Source organism: Amia ocellicauda, chromosome 23, assembly GCF_036373705.1.
Source record: "Amia ocellicauda isolate fAmiCal2 chromosome 23, fAmiCal2.hap1, whole genome shotgun sequence".
NCBI lineage: Eukaryota > Metazoa > Chordata > Actinopteri > Amiiformes > Amiidae > Amia > Amia ocellicauda.
The window spans coordinates 14,459,049-14,481,112 of NC_089872.1; the positions used below are offsets into that span (position 1 = coordinate 14,459,049).

At 36.9% G+C, this 22,064-nt stretch overlaps 1 protein-coding gene across 1 annotated transcript in view; it reads left to right on the top strand.

The window, feature by feature from the left end:
• The window catches only part of slc24a3 (solute carrier family 24 member 3), an 86,374-nt gene extending 68,626 nt beyond the window's left edge, over positions 1-17,748 (top strand). Inside the window, exons 7-17 of the mRNA XM_066696915.1 lie at positions 2,914-2,988; positions 5,124-5,149; positions 5,519-5,572; positions 5,723-5,856; positions 6,954-7,114; positions 7,390-7,657; positions 7,877-8,043; positions 8,259-8,373; positions 9,093-9,205; positions 11,277-11,342; positions 12,230-17,748. Of these exons, the coding sequence (XP_066553012.1) occupies positions 2,914-2,988; positions 5,124-5,149; positions 5,519-5,572; positions 5,723-5,856; positions 6,954-7,114; positions 7,390-7,657; positions 7,877-8,043; positions 8,259-8,373; positions 9,093-9,205; positions 11,277-11,342; positions 12,230-12,379 (1,329 nt within the window). The 3' untranslated portion in view covers positions 12,380-17,748. The remainder of the gene's footprint in view (positions 1-2,913; positions 2,989-5,123; positions 5,150-5,518; positions 5,573-5,722; positions 5,857-6,953; positions 7,115-7,389; positions 7,658-7,876; positions 8,044-8,258; positions 8,374-9,092; positions 9,206-11,276; positions 11,343-12,229) is intronic.
• Positions 17,749-22,064: the final 4,316 nt, after the last annotated feature.

The following is a 22,064-nucleotide window of genomic DNA, read 5'->3' on the forward strand; positions in this document are numbered from 1 at the left end:
ATAGCCTGGCAAATAAGAGTGAAGACAGTGGTACCAGCATGCCAGTGATGAGGGAGGCATGGGCCAAATAGTGAACACTGAGAAGGAAGTGGAATTATATATATATTTATACCTGAACAATGAGTGAGGTAGTTGGCATGAACAGAGGGTTATTGTTTTATCTCTACAAGGTCAGTAATGTATGAAGGTAAAATTAGAGTACCTGCACTACACAGTAGTATGGTTTTGGATATGTAAGTACGTTTTAGCACGTGGTTAATGAGATTTATTTACCGCATCAATGACTAGGCATGTGCACAGATAGACCCCAGGTGGTGCTTGAGTCCCTGCCCTTTTTCCCTTAGACTCAAAAAGTGCCCTTTACCCGAGCATCCCTCCCCCCCCTCCCTCCAGAACACACTTCGCCAGTGACCCACTTATTTGGGCCTGTATAATGTATTTTACTTTCATGGTGCTAAATGATGATCTGAAAAACAGGATCTCCAGGAAAGTGGCAGAAATCTCTCAGAAAATCAAAAATCTGAACAGAGCCATTTTCACCCCTATGTAATTCCATTAATATTGACTTTTTTCAGTGGACACAGTTTTTTTAACTGGTCTGATTGAATAGTTTTCAGTTTGTTTTTAAGACTTTTTTTTACTTCTTTTGGTTACATAAATGTGGTTAGTAACCGGGATGTGCGGGGGGGGGGCAGGGGTGGCTAAAGGATGCCCCTTTTCATTCCCCTGCCCTTTTTTTCACGGAAGTTGGACCACAATTCATCAGCACCCCACTCCCACTGCCCCAGGACCGCAATTCTTCTGCACTCTCCAACCCCAACCACCCCCACCACCCCTGGACGAAAGTGCCCAAACTTTTCCCTAAGAGGCCGTTTATTATTGACCGCTATACCGTTGTAAATTAAGTTATATAAGGGGAGAGACTGCAGGTTTTGCTAGGAAACCGCTTGTAAATATTCCTGCTGCCTTGTACTCTCAATGGGAGAGAGGATAATCAATGTGTGTGCTTTCCTCCATGATTTGCAGGTGTACAGCCAGCCCTCTCTCGTTAGCTATGCATACAGTAGGATTAAAAAGTGATCAAACAACTCTAGAGCCGGCAGCTAAGGATTAATAGCCTTGCTAAGAAACAAGAATAAATAAACGGGGAGATTATATTCTGCTACAAATTTAAAAACATCCTCTGAAACTGTTAGTGAAAGAATGCCCATAATCCAGTAGGAACAGCTGCAACTTCTAGCTACTTCAGACACCTGGCACTTTGGTAACATTCATACATGGGAGATATCCACATTAATATCAATGTAAATGTGTTTAAGTAGTTATTTATTGTCAGCGCTGCAATATTAAAAGAGTAATATACTGAGACAGATGGAAACTTTCTGTGCAAATGTCTAATATCCTAATGGATGCAGCAACAGTTACAGAGTTCAATGTTGCTGTTAGGACGAGAGCGTGTTTTCTGGTGCGGAGGATTAGAACAGTAGTTTATCAGAATAAGAGTCCAATGCTGTAAATCCTGAAACAGCTGAGGGCACATAATTATTCAAAGAGGCTTGATTCACTCATTCAGGGCTAAGCAGAAGTCATCAGATTTAGTGAACTTATATTTCATAGAGGCTAAACTGTTATGGTACATGGGGTTTGTTTGTTTGTTTGTTGGTTGTGTACTGTTCTGAGATTTGTATCTGTGTGTTTATTCTGTGAAGAGGGGTATTCTGGGACTAGACTCCTAGCTCGACCCAGATCAGCAGCTGTCCCTGGAACAGTTTTTGGTGTGTCGTCTTGTGATTTGATTTCTCCTGCACTGCCTTGTCACTTTTTAAATCACTGCTGTTGCTAAAACTAGAGCCCAGCAAGACGTACCGTGACTCTTCTTATGGTGTCTGTGTCTCTTTAGCAATCTCATGTACAGGGTATATACTGCCTTTGAACAGGTTTAAAATGGTGTGCCGATTTGGACACTTCAGTATATATCTTTTTTATACAATCCTATCAATTTAAAAAGTACATAACATATTACAGTGTTCCGAAAAATCTAAATTAAAGCAATGGTAATGGGTTCTTAAATACTGTATAAGACAGTGCTGATGCAGCGTCTCATATAAGAGTTTGCATGCAGAGAGCCTGATTTAAGCTTCCCAAAACAGACTCAGAATTGCAATTGAATACAGATTACATATTATATAAGGAATAATAGCATGCTTGTAGTGTATTAAAGTCCTGTAATACAATCATTGAGTGATTCTCAGGGTAAGACAGAAAGAGCCTCTCACATAATTGTATTAATAATGTATGTTACCTGCTGGCTATTATATATATATACACTGTATTATATTTTAATTCAAATATAATTTATAATACAGTGTGAAAGAGGAATACGAACACAGGGATTTGTGTAGCCATGTGACAGTAAGCCAGGACTTGAACAGAGGAAGACTTGCGGAGTGTTTTTATTTTTCCACGGTATGACATTAGCATATGCCTTACTACAACTTACAAGCCACGGCTTTAGTAAAGTAATGTTCTCGTAAAGCCCTTCACATGCTGATCCCAGTTTTGGCACTTCCATCAAGTCCACAGACGAGATTAGCATTACAGTGATGTAAAATTCTAACTATTAATATCCCCGACCCCTTGCATGCCAGACGTATTATAAGATGTTGCAGTTTAGCGTGTGGCCTCCTTATGTCCCTGTTTCCTTCAACATGGAGTAATTTTTAATGGGAACTTGTGACCATAAATGAGTGTCAAATTAGAGCACCTGTTTTGGGAGCCAGGATGATTTCTCTTTTCATCTCATTACCGCCCTACATTTTCTATCAGAGGGGCCAGAATCTACTATCGACTTTTATTTTACTGTATCATCCTTTTGTACCTTTTTGACTGATCGTGGTTTCCTTTGGTCCACAGGCCGTCCACCTGTCCTGTTGGACTCTTCTCAGGGACTCTGCGTTCTATACCCTATCAGTGGCCGCGCTCATCGTGGTGAGTTTTGCTGGCTGCTTCAGTCAGATGTGGATTCTTCTTCCATTTGTATTCCCTTGCAGCAAAGTTCACTCAAACCTGGCAGCTTTTTGCATTTTTTGATTTCCATGTTGTGCCATTGTGTGCAGTTCTTAAAAACATAATAAATGTAATTCTCATAATGCTGTGTATCATCTTTTGAAAGTAAAAACAAATAGAAAACCTATGTTTATGTTCATCTGTATGTATAATCATTACCCTGAATCACATTATTATTATTATTATTATTATTATTACTAAAAAATATACTGATATTTCTGGAGATGCTTTTAAGCAAGCTATTTTTAACATCATAATAATGATACAGTTTATAATCCTCCTATATATATATAGATATGCCTGCCAGTTATTTGAATGCCTACCCTGCCAGTGCCGTGTTGCAGTTGAGTGGGTCCCATTTCTCCTGTTTTTGGGCCAGATTCCAACTGTTCCAGAAATGAAATTCTGCAAATTCCCATTGTCTATGTTATGCTAGTAGTAGTGGTTTGAGATGTAGAGCAGTTTATGCTGGCTCTCATCCAGGATGTTTGGTGAATGTGTGATGGTAGAGTCTGCTACAGTGAAGCTTGATTTTAAATCAGTTAAAGGATGGCCCTTTATAGGAGAGCAACACTAGAAATACCTCATTACATATGAATGAACAGCGTATTTAATGCTCTATTCGATTAATTATCTTTATATTTTGCATTAAAGTGAAGGGATCAAAATTGGGTTACATTTGTGTTTGTACTAGGGTTAAGTGTCTACAGAGTATGCGTAGACAGACAGTATTGGATTGGGCATAGATTGAATTGTTGGCGTTCACTAGGGTTTGGGCTCTAGCTATTATTAGGACTAAATATTGGGTATATATACTGATGTAATACAAGTCTTTCTGCTGTGCACTGCAATGCAGTACACCATTCAGAAGATGAAGAAGTTACTGTAATTCATCATGATCATTGTATTAACTGTTGACTGGGATGAAAAAGAAAAATATCTGATTTTTCTTAATGATTGGGTGTTTAATTGGGTTTCATTATGTAGATATTTATATATAGAATTAATCTTTTGAACATAATTAAATTGCAATGATACTTAATTGTTATCTGTTTATAATTTGATAATTTGTTTTTTTTCTTTAATAAAGATCAATAAACAAAACTATTAAATTAATACATTTAAGTGTTTCAGTGGGCTCCTAAAAAGAGGTGCAGATTGCAGTTGTGTTAGCCCTCAGAACTGTTACTATGATATTTTATTAAACCTGACAGACCTCAGTCCACTATTGTTTCCAACATTAAGATATAGCCAGATTAGATGATTAAAATTCAAGATATGTCAAGATATTTAACTTTTATTTAAAGAAGTTTAACTTCTAATTCAGCCCTCAGACAACATATTATAGTTTAAGAAGACTTTAAGATGTTTGAAGAAGCTTAATATCAGGCAGAGGCTTATAGCGGTTTTGTCGACAACTAGTGCTGAGGATCTCCTGCCATCTTGTGGTTCTAAAATGACATCTCCCAGCACATGTGCTCCATGTCTTCAACTCAGCACCAAAACTATGTCACAGCTGGACACTATACTAAAACTATACACAAGTCAGCAGATCCTCTTCTGACCAGCCATTTTCAAACAGTTGCTTGTTTATTTCCCTCCCTAATACCCCCACTCGTTTGAAAATCTGTATTATTTAAATTGGAGGTTTTGTGCCATGTGCATTTTTGCATTTACAGCACGGCTTGCTCCAGGACAGTAGCTGAATTTGAATAGTTCAGTAGGGTATAAGCAATTATTTTAATAATAAGTCTTGAGCACATTATAATCTTTTGCAGGAGTAGTGAATCTGTCAAGGTCTTTTGGAATTGCAATAATTAATTTAATTGTTGTTGTTAATATTGCAGCATTGCGTCCAACAGCATCTGTCTTTAACAGAAAATGCATTTCAGTAAAAGGAGTTACACATTTGATTGTAATTGTGTGAAGAAACATGTTTAACAAAAGTTATCTGAATTATTTTCAGTACTTGGCAAGTCCTCACTGTATGAGTGAGGTGTCTTATATAATGTCTCATGATGTAACATACATATAATTGTTTTTCTTTTCTTTTAAAGTTTATTCATGATGAAAAGGTTTCCTGGTAAGTGTCATTTGATTTAATGGTCTTTCTTTAAAGGTATTTTAATATCGTATTAATACCTTAATTAATTAATTAATAGCTCAAAAATTTGCAAGAAGGTCCAGACAAACGTAAAGTACAAATGAGCCCCGTGCAAAGGAAGTGTTGTGAAGTGTGCTGTGTTGAGATGGCATTAAACTGTCTTTACAAAAGTAGGAAAACAATATATATGGTTCACAGGCTGATCCTAAAGGTTTCACTGTAATTTATGAATATACAAATAGTGTATCCTTGATTCACAACTGAAGAGCATATTAAAGCTGTGATAAAGAGAAACACACTGCCTTCAATTGTTGTCATTTTATAAACTTGTTTCTTTCTCTTTCACAGGTGGGAGTCATTAATTTTAATATCGATGTACTTGGTGTACATTATGATCATGAAGTAAGTGCAGAGTTTGTTTGTAAAACAGGTCTTTTTCCTGATATTTCTGATATTGCATGATGATAATACATTTTGTGAATATTGCAGAGGGGTGGGATTTATAAACTGTCTTTAACGGTGTAATTCACATTTTCTCAACATTTTATTTAGGTTTAACTCCACGGCACAGCGTTACTTTGATAGAAGGAAGAAGGGTGCAATAAATTTGGCCAATGGAACAGCAAATAATACAGACATGGATGATAACAGCAACTGTGACGCTACTGTAGTGCTACTAAAGAAAGGTAACATTGCCAGCAATTGGGGAAGCAATATACCGTATTTACTGAGTCTAGGATAGGAATGGGTGCAGGTTTGTGTTCTTGGTGTTGAAATAAAACAGTGCTGAAAATGTTCTGGAGTCCATGTAGTGATCAAATTCTGGGACTATTTGTTTTTTATTCAGGCACATTTTGGACAAACTGTGTAAATTTCCTTAATAAACACTGTTCTGTTTTTTGCAAAAGTGTTAAGTCAAAGCAAACCCATTTGCAAGCCAGTTTATTCATGCCACTCTGCAAAAGCTTTGCATAATTGTTTCAGCTGATTTTGTCAAAAACACGTCATTGAAAATGAAAGCAGCTGCTTACATAGTGACAGCAGAAAAACATTAAAATGAATACTGCATGGCTGAGGAGTGCCTGATTTCTAAAACATATATCTCTCGTGTTTCAGGGTATAGAGCCAACAATTCCCTCCCAAGAGAGCATATACATTTCTTGTAACTGGGGCAGCATTTTCTGCAGGTGCTTTGTAGCCTATTTGGAGAAGACCTTGCAGAAAAGACTCACTTAGTCGCTGTGCAGATTGTTTAAAATGTCAGATGTTATTAGCTCTGTGTTTCCATTAATAGGCCAAATAGTGCAGAGAGCCAGGAAAAAAAGCCATACTTGATAGCACTACATCTGAAACATTTAGTGTTGAACTACTGTCTATTTATCTAATGAACGTACTGTATGTATTTTTAAGAGAATAAATTGTATGTTTTTAGACATTACATTGAAAAACAGACTGACAGAGTGATCACTATATCATATATACATTAACCTTACAATATGTCTGATTGTATAGCAGGAGAGTGTGATCTTTTTCAACTAGACAATGTATTTTATTGCAGACAAATGTTTTGAGAGTTTTGTAAACAAGAACGAATGTGTGATACAATAAATATTTTGATGTATTTTTAAGTCCATACCCTATATGCATACATCTCTCTGTGTATACAGAAAGTAACTGCATTTATTTATTATTATGTTTTTAGCTTTTTATTTATTATTGTGTTAAAAAAATGAATGCTGGAATAAATCTCATAAACCACAACAATGCTTCACTTCATTTCCAGCAAACTTCCATCGCAAGACCTCCGTGCTGATGGTGGACGAGCTGCTGTCCGCATACCCTCACCAGCTCTCCTTCTCTGAGGCCGGCCTGCGAATCATGATCACCAACCACTTCCCTCCGCGCACCAGGCTCACCATGGCCAGCCGAATGCTAATCACTGAGGTATGGCACTGCAGGTGGCCCCTGCCTCACTGTCAGCATAGTTTTACTACCACATAAACCCTTTTTCCACGGGCATATCCTTCTTTCCACCCGGTGGTCAGTTACAGTCATGCTGCCAAGTCCATCTGAGCGACGCCAAGGTGACAGGAATAGATGTATTAGAGGTAGATGCAAATCTTGTCTCTCTGATCACTTATTGAAGCTCAGGTATTGAATTGCTTTTAAACTACTGTACCACATTAGTGTTGATTTTCTGTGCTGTTCCATTGGTGCAGAGGCAGCGGCTGATCAACAACAAGACTTTCAGCAACGGTGACTCTGACGTGGCCATCAGGATCCCCAATAAACATGGTATCGAGAACGGGCTAGGCCTGGGCACCTCCTCCGACAGGGGCATGAACGGCCGCCACGGCGAAGACGATGGGATGGAGACCGGCAACGAGACCGAGAACGAGAATGAGGACAACGAGAACAATGAGAATGATGAAGAGGAAGAGGATGATGATGAAAATGAAGGGCCCCTTGTGCCCTTTAACCCCCCAGGTAAAGTAGGGCCTGGGGCGGAAGGGCCCTTATCTCTGGGAAACAGATTTGGATGCAGTATTCTGTGAAAGAGATTTAAAAATGTTCCTTCTGCAATCCACACTTCTTACAGTACTTTTAGTATCTTCACATTCAGTATCCTGTCAGTGCCCCATTACCCCTTTGGAAACATACTGGGAGAAATACGGTCTCTAATCCACAGCCTTTCTCTCCTTACAGCTGGTGTGTGTAACAAGATTAAGTGGCTTTTGGCTTGGCCACTCTGTCTTCTGCTCTATTTCACCATCCCCAACTGTGGATTGCCCCGGTGGGAGAAGTGGTTTATGGTCACGTTCATAACCTCTACCATGTGGATTGCATGCTTCTCCTACGTTATGGTCTGGATGGTAAGACAAATAGTTTTGTTTTGGCCAGCCGAAAAATCTTTTACAATGTTATTGAACACAGTATGGGGTTGTTAGTGTAAATACCTCCTTTGAAATACATGTTTCCCTTCATAACTATTAGGGAAAATAGGCTTTGCTGGACTGAACTCAATAGTTGTAACCTGGCAGGGTAATGGCAGTGTTATAAATGGAAATGTGTATTTTCTGTTTTCTAGGTGACTGTAATTGGATTCACTCTGGGAATCCCAGATGTGATCATGGGTATAACCTTTCTGGCAGCAGGGACCAGTGTACCAGACTGCATGGCCAGTCTCATTGTGGCACGGCAAGGTAGGGAGAGATCCCTTCTCGTATTCAATTTTTTTTTTGCTTTTGTTGCTTTGCCTCATTTTGTAGCCAGCTTTCGTTATAAGCTATGTTCCTCAATTATTTTTTATTTGTCGACTGTTTCCTTCCATTTGCTTCTACTGCCATTCTACAGAACTTTAAATCAATGCAGCCAATAGTTGACAAATGCAGAAATAATGGACATCCTGGCACCTTGACTTTCAAATTCGAGTGAAATAGTTCCTAATCTACATACAGACAGGGGCTTGATATCACTGGATCGTGACTGATCATGAATACTTTTTTTCTTTGAACCTGCAAATTTTTGAAAATAGAAATTATGTTTTCAAGGTAGCCTATTAATTATGGATAGAAGTTACCATAACATGAACAATAACAGGGACAGAAGAACGGGAGTTTACTTTAAATAAAAACAAGGAGGCTTTGAAGAATGGCTTGAAACTAGTAATGTGCAGAGCTGTCACTTAATGCTGAAGCAGCTTTTGGGAAATGTGTTTCTAGGGTTACATAAGCTATGTTTATCCCTTTTATCTTTATTTATTGTTCACTTTTGCCTGTGTAACTTAGGCATAAAATATTTATAATCATTCCAGAAGCAAGATTTAAAAAAAATATAATGTAAGTTGTGGTTTTGTTATTTTGGTGTTTGAACATGTTTTCTGTAGGTTTTCCACTCACTTCATTGTGTTTTTGACACCTAGGCTTGGGGGATATGGCAGTCTCAAACTCCATTGGCAGCAACGTGTTTGACATTTTAGTAGGACTTGGACTTCCATGGACATTGCAGACATTGGCCATTGATTATGGTTCATATGTAAGTATTTGTGTTAGTAATAGTAATTCTAGTAATAGTATGGTAAAACAATTACCATATGCTGCTAATGCAAAAAGTTGTGAGAGAGTCGCAGCTCTGAATATCGCAGCACCACTTCTGGCTGTATTAAACCTAAAATATCAGGAGCTATGAACAGAGAGGAGACACACTTTGCTGGTGTGGCTTCCAAACTGGACAGGCAATGAGAAAGCCACGGGCAGCCAATCACATCAGTTAAATCTGAGAATCTGACCCCCAACCCCACCGGAGATTTTCACTACTACTAAGCCGCTACTGAGTACAGTATTATAGTTTTCTATTAGTGTGTGGGTCAAAGTTTTGATTTAATGCCAACCTTAATTTTGAAAGTGTCAGCATTATCAGAATAAAGATTTTGAATATTACTTTGGTCATATGATAATAAGCATTTCCAAATGTGGAGCACACTAGTTTTTCACATGGTTTCTTTCACTTGAAAACACTATGTGAAGTACTGTATTGCCATCCCAGGAGATATCCCTCATTGGATGTTTGTGTAACGGACGCTGTGGGTGACACATGTTGTTCGACTAGGTGACAGGGCCCTCAGACCGTAAACGTTGTAGGGTATGTTCCTCACAGTCCACACCACCAAGTCTTCCTGGGAGTTGAGCAATCACAGCTGCAGTGTATTATATATTCACTCATCTTCCTGAGTCACCGCATTCCTGAGCTAATAGTCTTTCTCCTGGGGATCTCTCTCTTTTCCCTGCTTCGACTTGTAAAGCTTTAATAATGTAACGTGAGCTTCAGGAAGCATATCATGAGGATGGCATTCATAGGGCCTTTTAAGGGTCATTAAATATTTTAGACATCTTGGGAATAGGAATTGACAGACATCTACACCATTGGGCACAGAGGTATGTTGCCCAGTGCTATGGCTGTAGGTCACCTGTGCATCATTAGATTAAGTGTACGGCGCACCCAAGCAAACCCATCCAGCTGAGGCCGGCCTCCAACGTATTGACACGTCATCTGTCTCTAACGTACTGTGAACATCACTGTAGAGGAAGGAGACACATCTCTGTATGTTACACGGAACACCTGCGTCATTTTCAACGTCCTCTGGGCTTAAAGGAATGGAATTGCAGGAGATTTTCATAGCATGCACCTTGATACACTAAAACCTATTAACGAATTGCAGGGAATTTGTTTGCCAAAACTGGAAAAATGCCAACACTACCCAGAATGTGCAGTGTTTCATGTATTGGGCGAGTTGCTGTTGATAAAGCAAGATATAATGATGTTATTCCCTACAGTAAGCTTTATGTAGAGCGAGTAAATTCGAACGGACTGTGATAGTGATGTATTGTTTAATTCTCTGGAAAGTGGGATTAGAGTAGTTTATTTGTTGAAAGTTATTTATTAAACTTTCCCTTGTCCTTTGGAGAGTGGTATGAGACCATCTGGAATGACTCCAACTGAAATAAAGCTGGATATACACCTGTTGTACACCAGTATAGTCAAACCACACTAAATTAAACACATATGGTGAAGGCCAAGACCGCTAAAGAATGTATTTTGCCCCTCCCTTAAGACAAATATCCAACAGTCCTTGACATAATAGTCTTATTATCTTTATTTATTTTGGTCAGGATGTGAAAGATTGAATTTACTCAGAACTGGGTTACTATGAGGCTTAAAATATGTACAATCATGAGTTTCATAACCTTTCACAACCTTCTCTATACACGAGAAACCTCAACACATGAATCCACATGAAAGTAAAAAATACTCCACCTGGTAGTGTATTTTTTTTTCCCAAGAACACACATACAATATATTTTCAGCTGCCCTAGGGGGAAAATAAAGGAGAATTTAGAATCACAAAGGACCTTTCGTGGACTGCATATTTGGTCTACTGTACTACTAAGTTTGACAAGAAAATGTGTTTCTTCTAAATCAACCCATACATATATAAATATTATAAAAACAACAGCATTTCTGTTGATAAAACAAGTGTGTTAAACCTGCTTACAGCCTTCTCCTATTCTAGGTAATATCACATTAATTTGTATTTTATTTCCTTTAGATTCATCTGAACAGCAAAGGACTCATTTTTTCTGTTGGACTGTTGTTAGCTTCAGTTTTTCTCACAGTAAGTACACATCAAAATAAATCTGTAAACTGCTTACCAATGAAAAAATGCAAGGCCTGTCTTTAGACCAGATGTGTATGTCAAGCATATCAGCTTGTTTAGCAGCTTGTGTTGTTTTACATTTGTTGTCAGTTTTGTAATACTGCATGTCATTCGTAGATCATTAGTAGAGTGTGAACTTCCATCACGGAGCACATTTCTCTTGTAAAACGTATCTGTTTTGTTAATCCAGACATGTATCTTTGGTGAACGCAAGAGCAATTTCTGACACAGAACTGTGGTTAAAAAAGGGAAGCAACCCAACAGCTCACTCTATCTTTCTTCAGAGATTTGTACATCTGTAACATATCAAACTCCTGCTGAAGCAGCTATGGTTCTGTTCAGGGTATCTATAAATCGACCAATCAAGGTTGTGTTTCAGATCGACAGCTTACCTAAGTAAGACTGCAAGGCAGATGTATGTGACTCTGTGAATAATATGTTTTTGTAAATCGTTTGCCGGAGATTTTATCCAGTTTTTACCACCATATTTTGATTGAAAATAAAAAAGGTGCTTTGAAAAGGTTTTCGTCTCTTGAGAAGAGATGTAAAAAGCAACGCCAGGCTTGTAAATGTGTAGGCGGGATATTATTTTTTAAAGCTTCTATTCAGTCAATCATCTGAGCACTTAATAACGTCAATGTTGTGAGGGAGCTCTATCCTTGAGTTGTGCAACTGTAACATAAGGAATGGACTGTAAAATGTCATATTAAGGATAAAGGAGTAAAAGAAATTAAATAAAATGTTGAGATCAAGTAATGGATAACAAGATTTGTCGCTTACAAGGGGTTCAGGCTGTGCAGGAAGAAGGATTTGGTCTCACCTGTGTCTTTTGTGTTTGTCTCTAGGTTCTGGGTGTCCATCTGAACAAATGGGTGTTGGATAAGAAACTGGGGTTTGTGTGCCTTTTTCTGTACGCCATTTTCCTGTGTTTCTCCATCATGATCGAGTTCAATGTCTTCACGTTTGTCAACCTACCGATGTGCCGGGATCTCTGATATTTCCTTCCCAATCAGCATCTGGACCTTCATTTTTTTTTTTTTTTGGGGGGGGGGGTTTGTTTGTTTGTTCGTTTGAATCCTTTTAAATTATTTCTTTTTTTTTTGGTTCTTCAGTGCAATATGAATAAGGCTTGTGCATCTTTTTTGGTGAAAAGAGAGAAGAACTTAAAGAAAACAAATATGTGCACAAAAGCATATATCCTAGACTGTTGATGAAAAACCACGCAGACATCACAGAGAAGCAAAGTGTTGAATAATGCCTGCATTGATGTGAAAACTGATTTTAGATTTTGTATGTGAAACTCACAAACCTGAATTTTTGCAATGGATTTGTTTTCATTAGCTGCTACCTGGCTGAAAGCTGGACTGAAGAGAAAGCTATACTGGATTATTATTATTATTTGTTTTGTTTTAATTTTTTGTGACTCAATGAAAGGTACAGGTGACCTAATGTATATATTTGGCGATGGAAAATCACATATTTGAAGTTCCGTTTGATATCTGGATTCATCATCTTGCAAGCCCCACCAGTCTGACTCCGTCATGTCTTCATTCTGCTTATGTTTTTGGAGCTCTGTATGCCAAGTCCTCACATCCCAGTCGAAGAAAAGTGTATCCTTCAGGAATGACATTGTTTTCAAGGCTTTATATTGAGGGTGGCTTATATCCTGCAGTATATATAGAACAGCACTGTATTTCCTTCAGGTTTCATTTTTTGAAGAACTGGTTGTGTCAACACACACCAGTAGTATTTCTCTGTTCCAGTTCTGCTCATATGTATTTATAAGATAGTGTTTGGGAATCAGTATTAAAGTAATAACACTGCCTTATTACAGAATTACAGAGAAGGTCCCTTATTGGATGGTATGTGTAGAGAAACCCCTGTCTGTTGTAAAGTGACCTATATAGCACCACTACCAATACATTTTTTCAGTGACTACTAAAATGTTCTGAATTTAGAAAAACATGCCAAATATAACTGACTTAGAGTACTAGAGGATGCATCATATCATGGGTCTTTTAAAGATAATACCTAGTTAGAACACACTGTATATGTGTACATGTATTAATTAATGTGATTTTCATAATTGTTCTGAATATAAAACCTGCCCTCTCCCAAAGATGAGACCCTGATGATCAGTTTAATAGTATCTCTTAGTGGACCTATTTTACTTTTCTTTGTATTATTATTAATGCATTGTGACTCTATGAGACACAACATCCGACTGGAGAAAAACAGTATTCATGGGCACAAATAATATAAGCTGTTCTCCTGCTTAAATGTGAACTCAAATCTTCTAATTTAAGAATAAAGGTGCAAAGTCAGTTAATTCATTATTCGGGGGATCTGTCAGGTTAATTAAATTAAAGATATACAAAATGTATATTTGTCAGATGGGCATTAATTCTGTATTTTTCAGGAAGGGCTTTAACTAAACTTTAGGGCTTGGTTGGTTGTGACACCCCATTCGCTGCATAATACGATCCAGAATATTTCATAACCGGCAAATAACGTGGACATCTGTGTGGTGATTGAATCTACTGGATTTATGTCCACCCTCATTAGAAGGCTGTCTTGTGTATAGGCTGGGTTTGCTTGAAGGATCTGGGATTGTCTATTTCTGCTTGGAAGAACTTTGGAAACATCCAGGCATTCACGCTGTAAAACCATCCTGATTCTGGTGACATTATAAGCAGCCAGGGATTTAAGGAGCACATCATCCAATTTCCGTATGGAGTTCCACTCCCCACCAAAACTGAAGCACACAAATAATATGGAAGTCTAAGGAACCTTTTACAACGCATCGTTCTGCTCGGTTGGACAGTAGAAGATATAAAAGCTAAAGGGGCTATGAATTCAGCATATCTTGATCAAGTGAATCAAATGTTTCATGTGATAGTCTAAGGCACATGCACTAGCCCTGCAGTGTTTTGAAAGGACCACTTTGATTTCTGTCAGATTATTTTAAATGGCTTTCATGGTAACCGGCACTCCAAAACTATATACTTGTGAAAAAAACTGGGATTGTTTAGGACAGTGCTATCATGAGATCTTGGTGTCTCATTTCTGTTGATTAAATAAGTTATTCATGAAGATAATGCTGGACAATTTTGCTATTTATATGATATATGTCTAAATTATATCTTCCTATCTTTTGAGGTTTTTCAAGTCCGTTTGCACATTGCTTGTTAATGAGGCGGTAGTATATTTAGAAGTCATACACCCCATTATTGTTCTTATTTATTGGCTAGAACTGTAGTTGAATAATTATGTGATTCTCACAATTCTTGCTGCAAAATATGTTTAGTTTTTTAAAGTTATTATTTGTATTTCTAAACGCACACGTCTAGAAATGTGTTATGCTCGCTAATCGTGAGGAAATGCATCAAAATGATTACTGCTCGCAACCTTTGTGGTGTCTTTGTAAATTCACCACTATTCGTTCAAATTAATTTTCTATAGCAGTTTCAGAAACGCAGTTTGAATCTGAATTGAGACAAACTGCCATCTAAAGGAATGCTACTTATATTTTTGTATTTTCTTTTTTCGCAACAGCCCGCTTTTCATTTCCCGTCTTTGCCTCCTGTTTTCCTCCACCCAAGAGAAAATATTTCAACAAGTATGCTTTAGTATGAGTGTAATCGGTGCAACTCTCAGCAGTGATTCCAGTAAATCTTACTTTGTTGAGGCTTTTTTTTGGGTTATGTTTTTCTATATTCAATTTACAGTTAAATAGTTCAAACCAGTTTATACACATATCATTAGCCTTTCAAAATACACTGTAGTGGTAGATGGAAAATAATAAAAGGGAAGTAAGATTAGTAACAACACTTATGGTTTTTAAACAGACAAAAATCCTTTTTATATGACATCTACTCATGTGCTGAATTCTGTTTTAATGCTTTTTTGTCATTGGCTCCTAACTGGCAAATGTTTACAATCCCATGCAAACAGGCACCTTTTTTATTTCCATGTTCACCCATCATCACAGAAGCGCAGTTACAGAACTGGTTCCTCTGGTACTATGCTATGGTATTATGGTATGGTGTCTGTCCTGAAATCATGATATTCTCTGCACTGCTTGGTTACCGTTCTGTCCTTTGGAAAGGTGACTAGTGGGTGTTTGAATGATGTGTAAGTATTCCCCGATAACGATTTTCTTTTCCTTTTGCCATGAAGAAACACTCTCCATGTGCACCCTGTAGATTAACGTGCACTTGCACTGTCTGGCCCTGGGTAGATCGTACTATTGTATATAAGGACAGGCTAACCCCATATATATTTGGGCTTGTCCATTTGAGGCCTTAATTGGCAGGTCTTTTATTTTCTTCAGAAGTCTCTAACTCAGATTCTTATCGTGAAGCAGTTTTGATTTAAAAAGGGGTTTTGTGGTGAGAAGTGGGCTTCAAAACCAAAGGAAATACAGCAGTTAACGGGAACTTGTAATTTTCTTGTGAGGGACAAATCACAGGGTTGATTAAAGAAAATAAAAAGTTTTGTGTCCAATTATATTCCAAGGTAGGTTGTATATGTATTTAAATGTGTGTCAAGATGTGTTTGTACAATGGACTTGTACTGCCACCAGGGGGCAGTACATATACATAATGGATCATTTTGATCAGATACTTTAAGTACATGTATATGTTTGCATCTTTTTTTTCCTCAATCATAACAAATAGCATGTGGCAGATGATTCATTTGACTGGGTTTTTTAAAATATGTTTAATTCCCTTTGAGTAAGATGGCCTCAAAACTTTGCATTATTTTTAACAGTCCTACATTTGAATTAAATACATACATACATACAAATGCACGCACGCACACACACACACACATATATATTTGTGTTTGTGTGTGGGTGTGTGAGAGCGCATGTGTGTATAATTGTACTTGAATGTATTCATACCCTTCATCTGAAACAATTTATTCTGATTTATTTATTTTACATAGTCTTCATTCAATTATACTTATTTATTAATGATATATGTTTAGAGTTTGTTGAACTGATTGAGCCTGTAAAGATTCCAATCAGATTGACTTTGACTACCATTCAATTTATTTCTATGATTGATAAATTAATAAATAAATGTATACCATTGTTTCAAATTAAGGTTTTGGATACTTTCCACTTACAGATTAATGTATATATAGAATACTTTTACGTAATAGGAAATTATGTGTATTAAATTCCTCATATTACTGTATGTTTTTTTTTTTATTATTTTGTTGGCAGCAGGTGCTCTGCACTTTTTTCATTTTATAATTTGTGATATTCACAGGGTGAGCGGTACTTGTGTGTATATATCTATATATATTTTGGCTTAAGCTGTATATCTTTGGTATCTCATTTCCTTCAGATAATATGTTTATTATATTTAGATAAATATTATAGAGAGACTTTCTGTTCCTCTGCACTGTTTTATTATTTTCAGATTTTGATGGAAATTGCAAATCTTAGCCATTGAAAATGGTTTACTTGAGTGTTGACCGCATGGTGAACTTAAAAAAAAATAATAACAGTAATAATAACGAAAAAGATAATCTATTTATTTTTAATGAAAATGACACTAAACATATATAATTATGTAATGGGCACAGGGCACAATAGTGGAACTTGGTTTCTTACATATCTGCATGCTTTGGTTTGAATCATTGCTGTTATGTTTCCTCTTTTATAGGTAATAGAGTACTTTATCAGTTACTGGAAGTATAAAAATATATAAATATAAAATATTTTGTGTACAGAAAAGGGGTTATGTTTGGTTGTTTCTTTCTTTTGTGAATCTGAACCTTGCCACTTTACTGTAAATTAAGTGACCTTTGCTAAAGGTCAGGTCAAAGGTCAAGTGTTGCCACGCAGGAGTCCGTATTCTCTTTATAAGCGGAATAAAATATGGGACTCCCCTATATAGCATCATAAAAGTATTTAGATATCAAACCCCCACATTAACACTTAATTAAAGAAACTGTTAAAAAAGGCTTTATGTAATGCCAAAAAAAAATATTTTTAATAATAATTTTATTTATTACACATTTTACTGAGTAGAAGTAAACACAATTATTATTGAGTTAGAAGTATACACTCACCTAAAGGATTATTAGGAACACCTGTTCAATTTCTCATTAATGCAATTATCTAACCAACCAATCACATGGCAGTTGCTTCAATGCATTTAGGGGTGTTGTCCTGGTCAAGACAATCTCCTGAACTCCAAACTGAATGTCTGAATGGGAAAGAAAGGTGATTTAAGCAATTTTGAGCGTGGCATGGTTGTTGGTGCCAGACGGGCCGTTCTGAGTATTTCACAATCTGCTCAGTTACTGGGATTTTCACGCACAACCATTTCTAGGGTTTACAAAGAATGGTGTGAAAAGGGAAAAACATCCAGTATGCGGCAGTCCTGTGGGCCAAAATGCCTTGTTGATGCTAGAGGTCAGAGGAGAATGGGCCGACTGATTCAAGCTGATAGAAGAGCAACTTTGACTGAAATAACCACTCGTTACAACCGAGGTATGCAGCAAAGCATTTGTGAAGCCACAACACGTACAACCTTGAGGCGGATGGGCTTCAACAGCAGAAGACCCCACCGGGTACCACTCATCTCCACTACAAATAGGAAAAAGAGGCTACAATTTGCACAAGCTCACCAAAATTGGACAGTTGAAGACTGGAAAAATGTTGCCTGGTCTGATGAGTCTCGATTTCTGTTGAGACATTCAGATGGTAGAGTCAGAATTTGGCGTAAACAGAATGAGAACATGGATCCATCATGCCTTGATACCACTGTGCAGGCTGGTGGTGGTGGTGTAATGGTGTGGGGGATGTTTTCTTGGCACACTTTAGGCCCCTTAGTGCCAATTGGGCATCGTTTAAATGCCACGGCCTACCTGAGCATTGTTTCTGACCATGTCCATCCCTTTATGACCACCATGTACCCATCCTCTGATGGCTACTTCCAGCAGGATAATGCACCATGTCACAAAGGTCGAATCATTTCAAATTGGTTTCTTGAACATGACAATGAGTTCACTGTACTAAACTGGCCCCCACAGTCACCAGATCTCAACCCAATAGAGCATCTTTGGGATGTGGTGGAACGGGAGCTTCGTGCCCTGGATGTGCATCCCACAAATCTCCATCAACTGCAAGATGCTATCCTATCAATATGGGCCAACATTTCTAAAGAATGCTTTAAGCACCTTGTTGAATCAATGCCACGTAGAATTAAGGCAGTTCTGAAGGCGAAAGGGGGTCAAACACAGTATTAGTATGGTGTTCCTAATAATCCTTTAGGTGAGTGTATATTAACTGTATTAAATATCAGTCAAGAACTCTAAGAATGATCATTTGTTATTGTAATCAGCCATAGATTTCTGAAACAATGTTTGCGATTGTGTATAATTCAGATTGTGTATAATTCATTCCTGTGAGTGCAATATGTAAAAAATAATTCAATAGAGATTGCTCTTTTATTTCTGTTGTTTCTTGAAATCAGTCCAAGATTCCCTGACAATTGTCTTAAAAAATGTACAGAACATAAATAGAAGATATTTCGGCATATAAACAGGTTTTACCTCATCCAGCAAACATGAATCAACAGTTCAGTGGGTGACTATCCCAGTGTCTTACTCAAACTAATAGAAAGTATTGTAATAGCTATCTTTTCAAGTTCAAATTTTAATATAAAGAGGCATTGTTTGAAATGTATTAGAACTGGTAACCATTAGCCATCTTGACCAGTTTAAAGGAGGAAATACCAAACAAATGCAAGTGAGAAGACCCAAATTAGCCTTGCAAATTGCGTGTCAGTAATTATGTAATGCACACACAGGGCTTTAACTGTTCCTTGTGTTTTAGTTGTTTATTCCCTGATTACAAACGCCTGTTACACCTCGCCAAGGAAGCATGTCTCTAACTGTAATGGTTTCCTTTTGCTATTTTACTAAAATCAAAATTGTTCAGTTATTTGTTAAACAGTTGGGGTATTTATAGCCCATAGGCCTGAACTAAAATCAACATATGTCTGGAATTCTCACACCAATATGCATTTGCTTTATGATTGTGCACTAATTTATGGATCTTAAAAATACTCAAAAACACTGAAAAACAGATTGATCCAAATTCGTCATTATTTCTCTTCTCATGTAAAATATTAAAAGTCCTTGATTGACATTGATGTTGCCAAAGTATTGAACACGAGACTGTTTGGGAAAGTTGTTTAGATGTTCCCATTAAGCGACAACACTTGACCTTTTCCCATTAAAGTTGTCTGTTGGAGTAGATTAAAAGCAATAGACTTGCCTAAAACTGTAAAAAATAATAATAATAAATAAATAAAGTAAAAAAAGGCTGTCTTGTGATCACGGCATAATGGCACGTTATGTCGTGATCATGAGATAACCAGAGGGGGCTATTTTTTGTTTTGTTTTCATGTCCTCAATGAACCACCGTAGGCTAGACAGGACATCACTTATATTTTATTTCATGTATTGCATTGTTGAAATCCGTTCTTATTTGTTTTAAATGTTAGGTTCAGGGGGAAATATATACAAAGGGTATGTTTTCTGTATTAAAAAAACACGTACCAGTTTTCCAATTACTATTGTGCTGTTTTTGAGAGGGAGCCCTACAACCAAGCTAACACTATATTTTTGCCACTCAAAGCTCACAACTACAACTTATCACACAGACCTCGATTGCTCTAAAAAAGTGTATAAATGCATTTCTTTACAATATACAAGGAGAACAATAAAATACAAATTACATTATTTTATATTTTTTAAACTTTGCTGAAGACCAGTTATGAATAATGACAACTCACTTCAAAGTTTTTTTTATTATGATTTATTTGAAATTTGGATTGGTGCAATATCAGATTTTTCAGTCAAACTTATGGGTAAAACACAATCAACTATTAAAGATAGTTAGCCATTAAAGATTGTTTCAACTAGCATGTCTAAATGCACAATTATTAGTAGCTCTTTGTAATTTGATTAATGTTTTGAAACTTACCAAAACAATACTGAAGTTATTTATTTTAAAAAGAGATAAAAATAAAAAAGTTGGGGTAGGCGTATTTCTACGTTGAATTTTTTGATCCTGAAATATTTTCCAAAGGGTGAAATAGGCCACTACTCAGGTCCATATTACTGACCCTCAGGTCTTTGTTAGATTTAACGTGGTGTCAGAAATGAGTCAAATATACTATGACCACTTTAGGAAAAGCATGCTGATGTTGGATCTATAATAGGAGTGATTGGTTCTAGAATATCTGTCAGAGTTTTGATCACCCAATAAAAAGCTGTTTGCTATGTAATGCAGAGGTATGTGTTTTCTATGGATGTCCTAACCTGTGTTTTTTCCTAAATTTAATGAAAGTGTAATTAAACTTCTAGCCTTCTAAGTGAAGGAGATTTATATGTAGGTACAAATGGAATATTTTATTGAAATTTATTTTTTAAAAACCTCTACAGGGAAAAGAGGAAACTGCATGTTTTAAGTTGAATAAAAACACAGCTCCCAAAGTTGGGAAGCTTTAGTTTGTGTGTACATGAAAAACTTCCAGCACTGGAAGCTGACACAATTTTAAAGATGTTTTATCCTTGAAAATATATAATAAATACATAAATTAAGAATGTTAAACCAAACCTCTGGAAAAAAAAAAAAGAATGTCAGTATATTCCTATATTTAAATTAACCAATGTAATTTTACTGTTATATTTCCTGCAACTGTGAAGATAATTAAATGACTGTTTGTGAATCTTTTCTGATTTTTCTTTGAGGCTCCTGGAGCATCTTGTTTATTGGTCCAAAGGAGAAGATACGGATTGTGTTTTCAGGTGGCTTCTTGGCAATAAACCAATTTGCATACTAGCTAACTTGGTCTTGAGTGGAGTGTTTTGTTACCATGTGATCATTCATCCAATACAAAATACTTACATGACAAACTCGGTGAAGGTGGAAAAGTTACTCTCCCAAACATGCTTGTTATATTTGGCATGACAGCTTCAAATCTATTTAGACCACACCATAAATATCTTAAGCTTTCTGCTGTGGAAATACAAGTTTGCCTTCTTTGATTACAACTGGAAGTCTTAAAACATTCTTTGCAATGATGAGGATCATGCTACAGCTTATAGCAAAGCTTCCTTGCATTTCTCAGTGTGTCACAGTGTACCAAGAAAGCACCGCACAGATCTTTCCTGTTTACTCCATTGCTGTTTACTTGGCTAAATGACTCAAAATGAAACGGCTCTTTGTTTTCAAAGCAGGCTGAAGGATCCCATTAGCATGCAACAATGTGTCTGTGGTGGTTTCTAACATTGGGATTACATTTGATAAATTAAGCCAATCCGTGTTCTGCTATTGTTTTCATTGCACATGCAATTCCAATGAGACATTATTTATTGACAGCACCTCGTCTGGATAAATGACCAGATTCATTCATTGTTGCATGCCTTTAATCTATCAATATATTACTGAATAAGTCAATATCAATATTTGTACATAGGGATGCTATTAATTTACAAATGCATAGGTCTCTGTATTGTAAAAACTGAAACAGGTTTATACCTGCATCTCATTAATTGAGTGTACAGAATTGTCGGAAAGAAGAAAGGAAAACGTGACGTAATCAGATCCTGACATGGAGAAACCGTTTAGTATGAAATAGACATGTA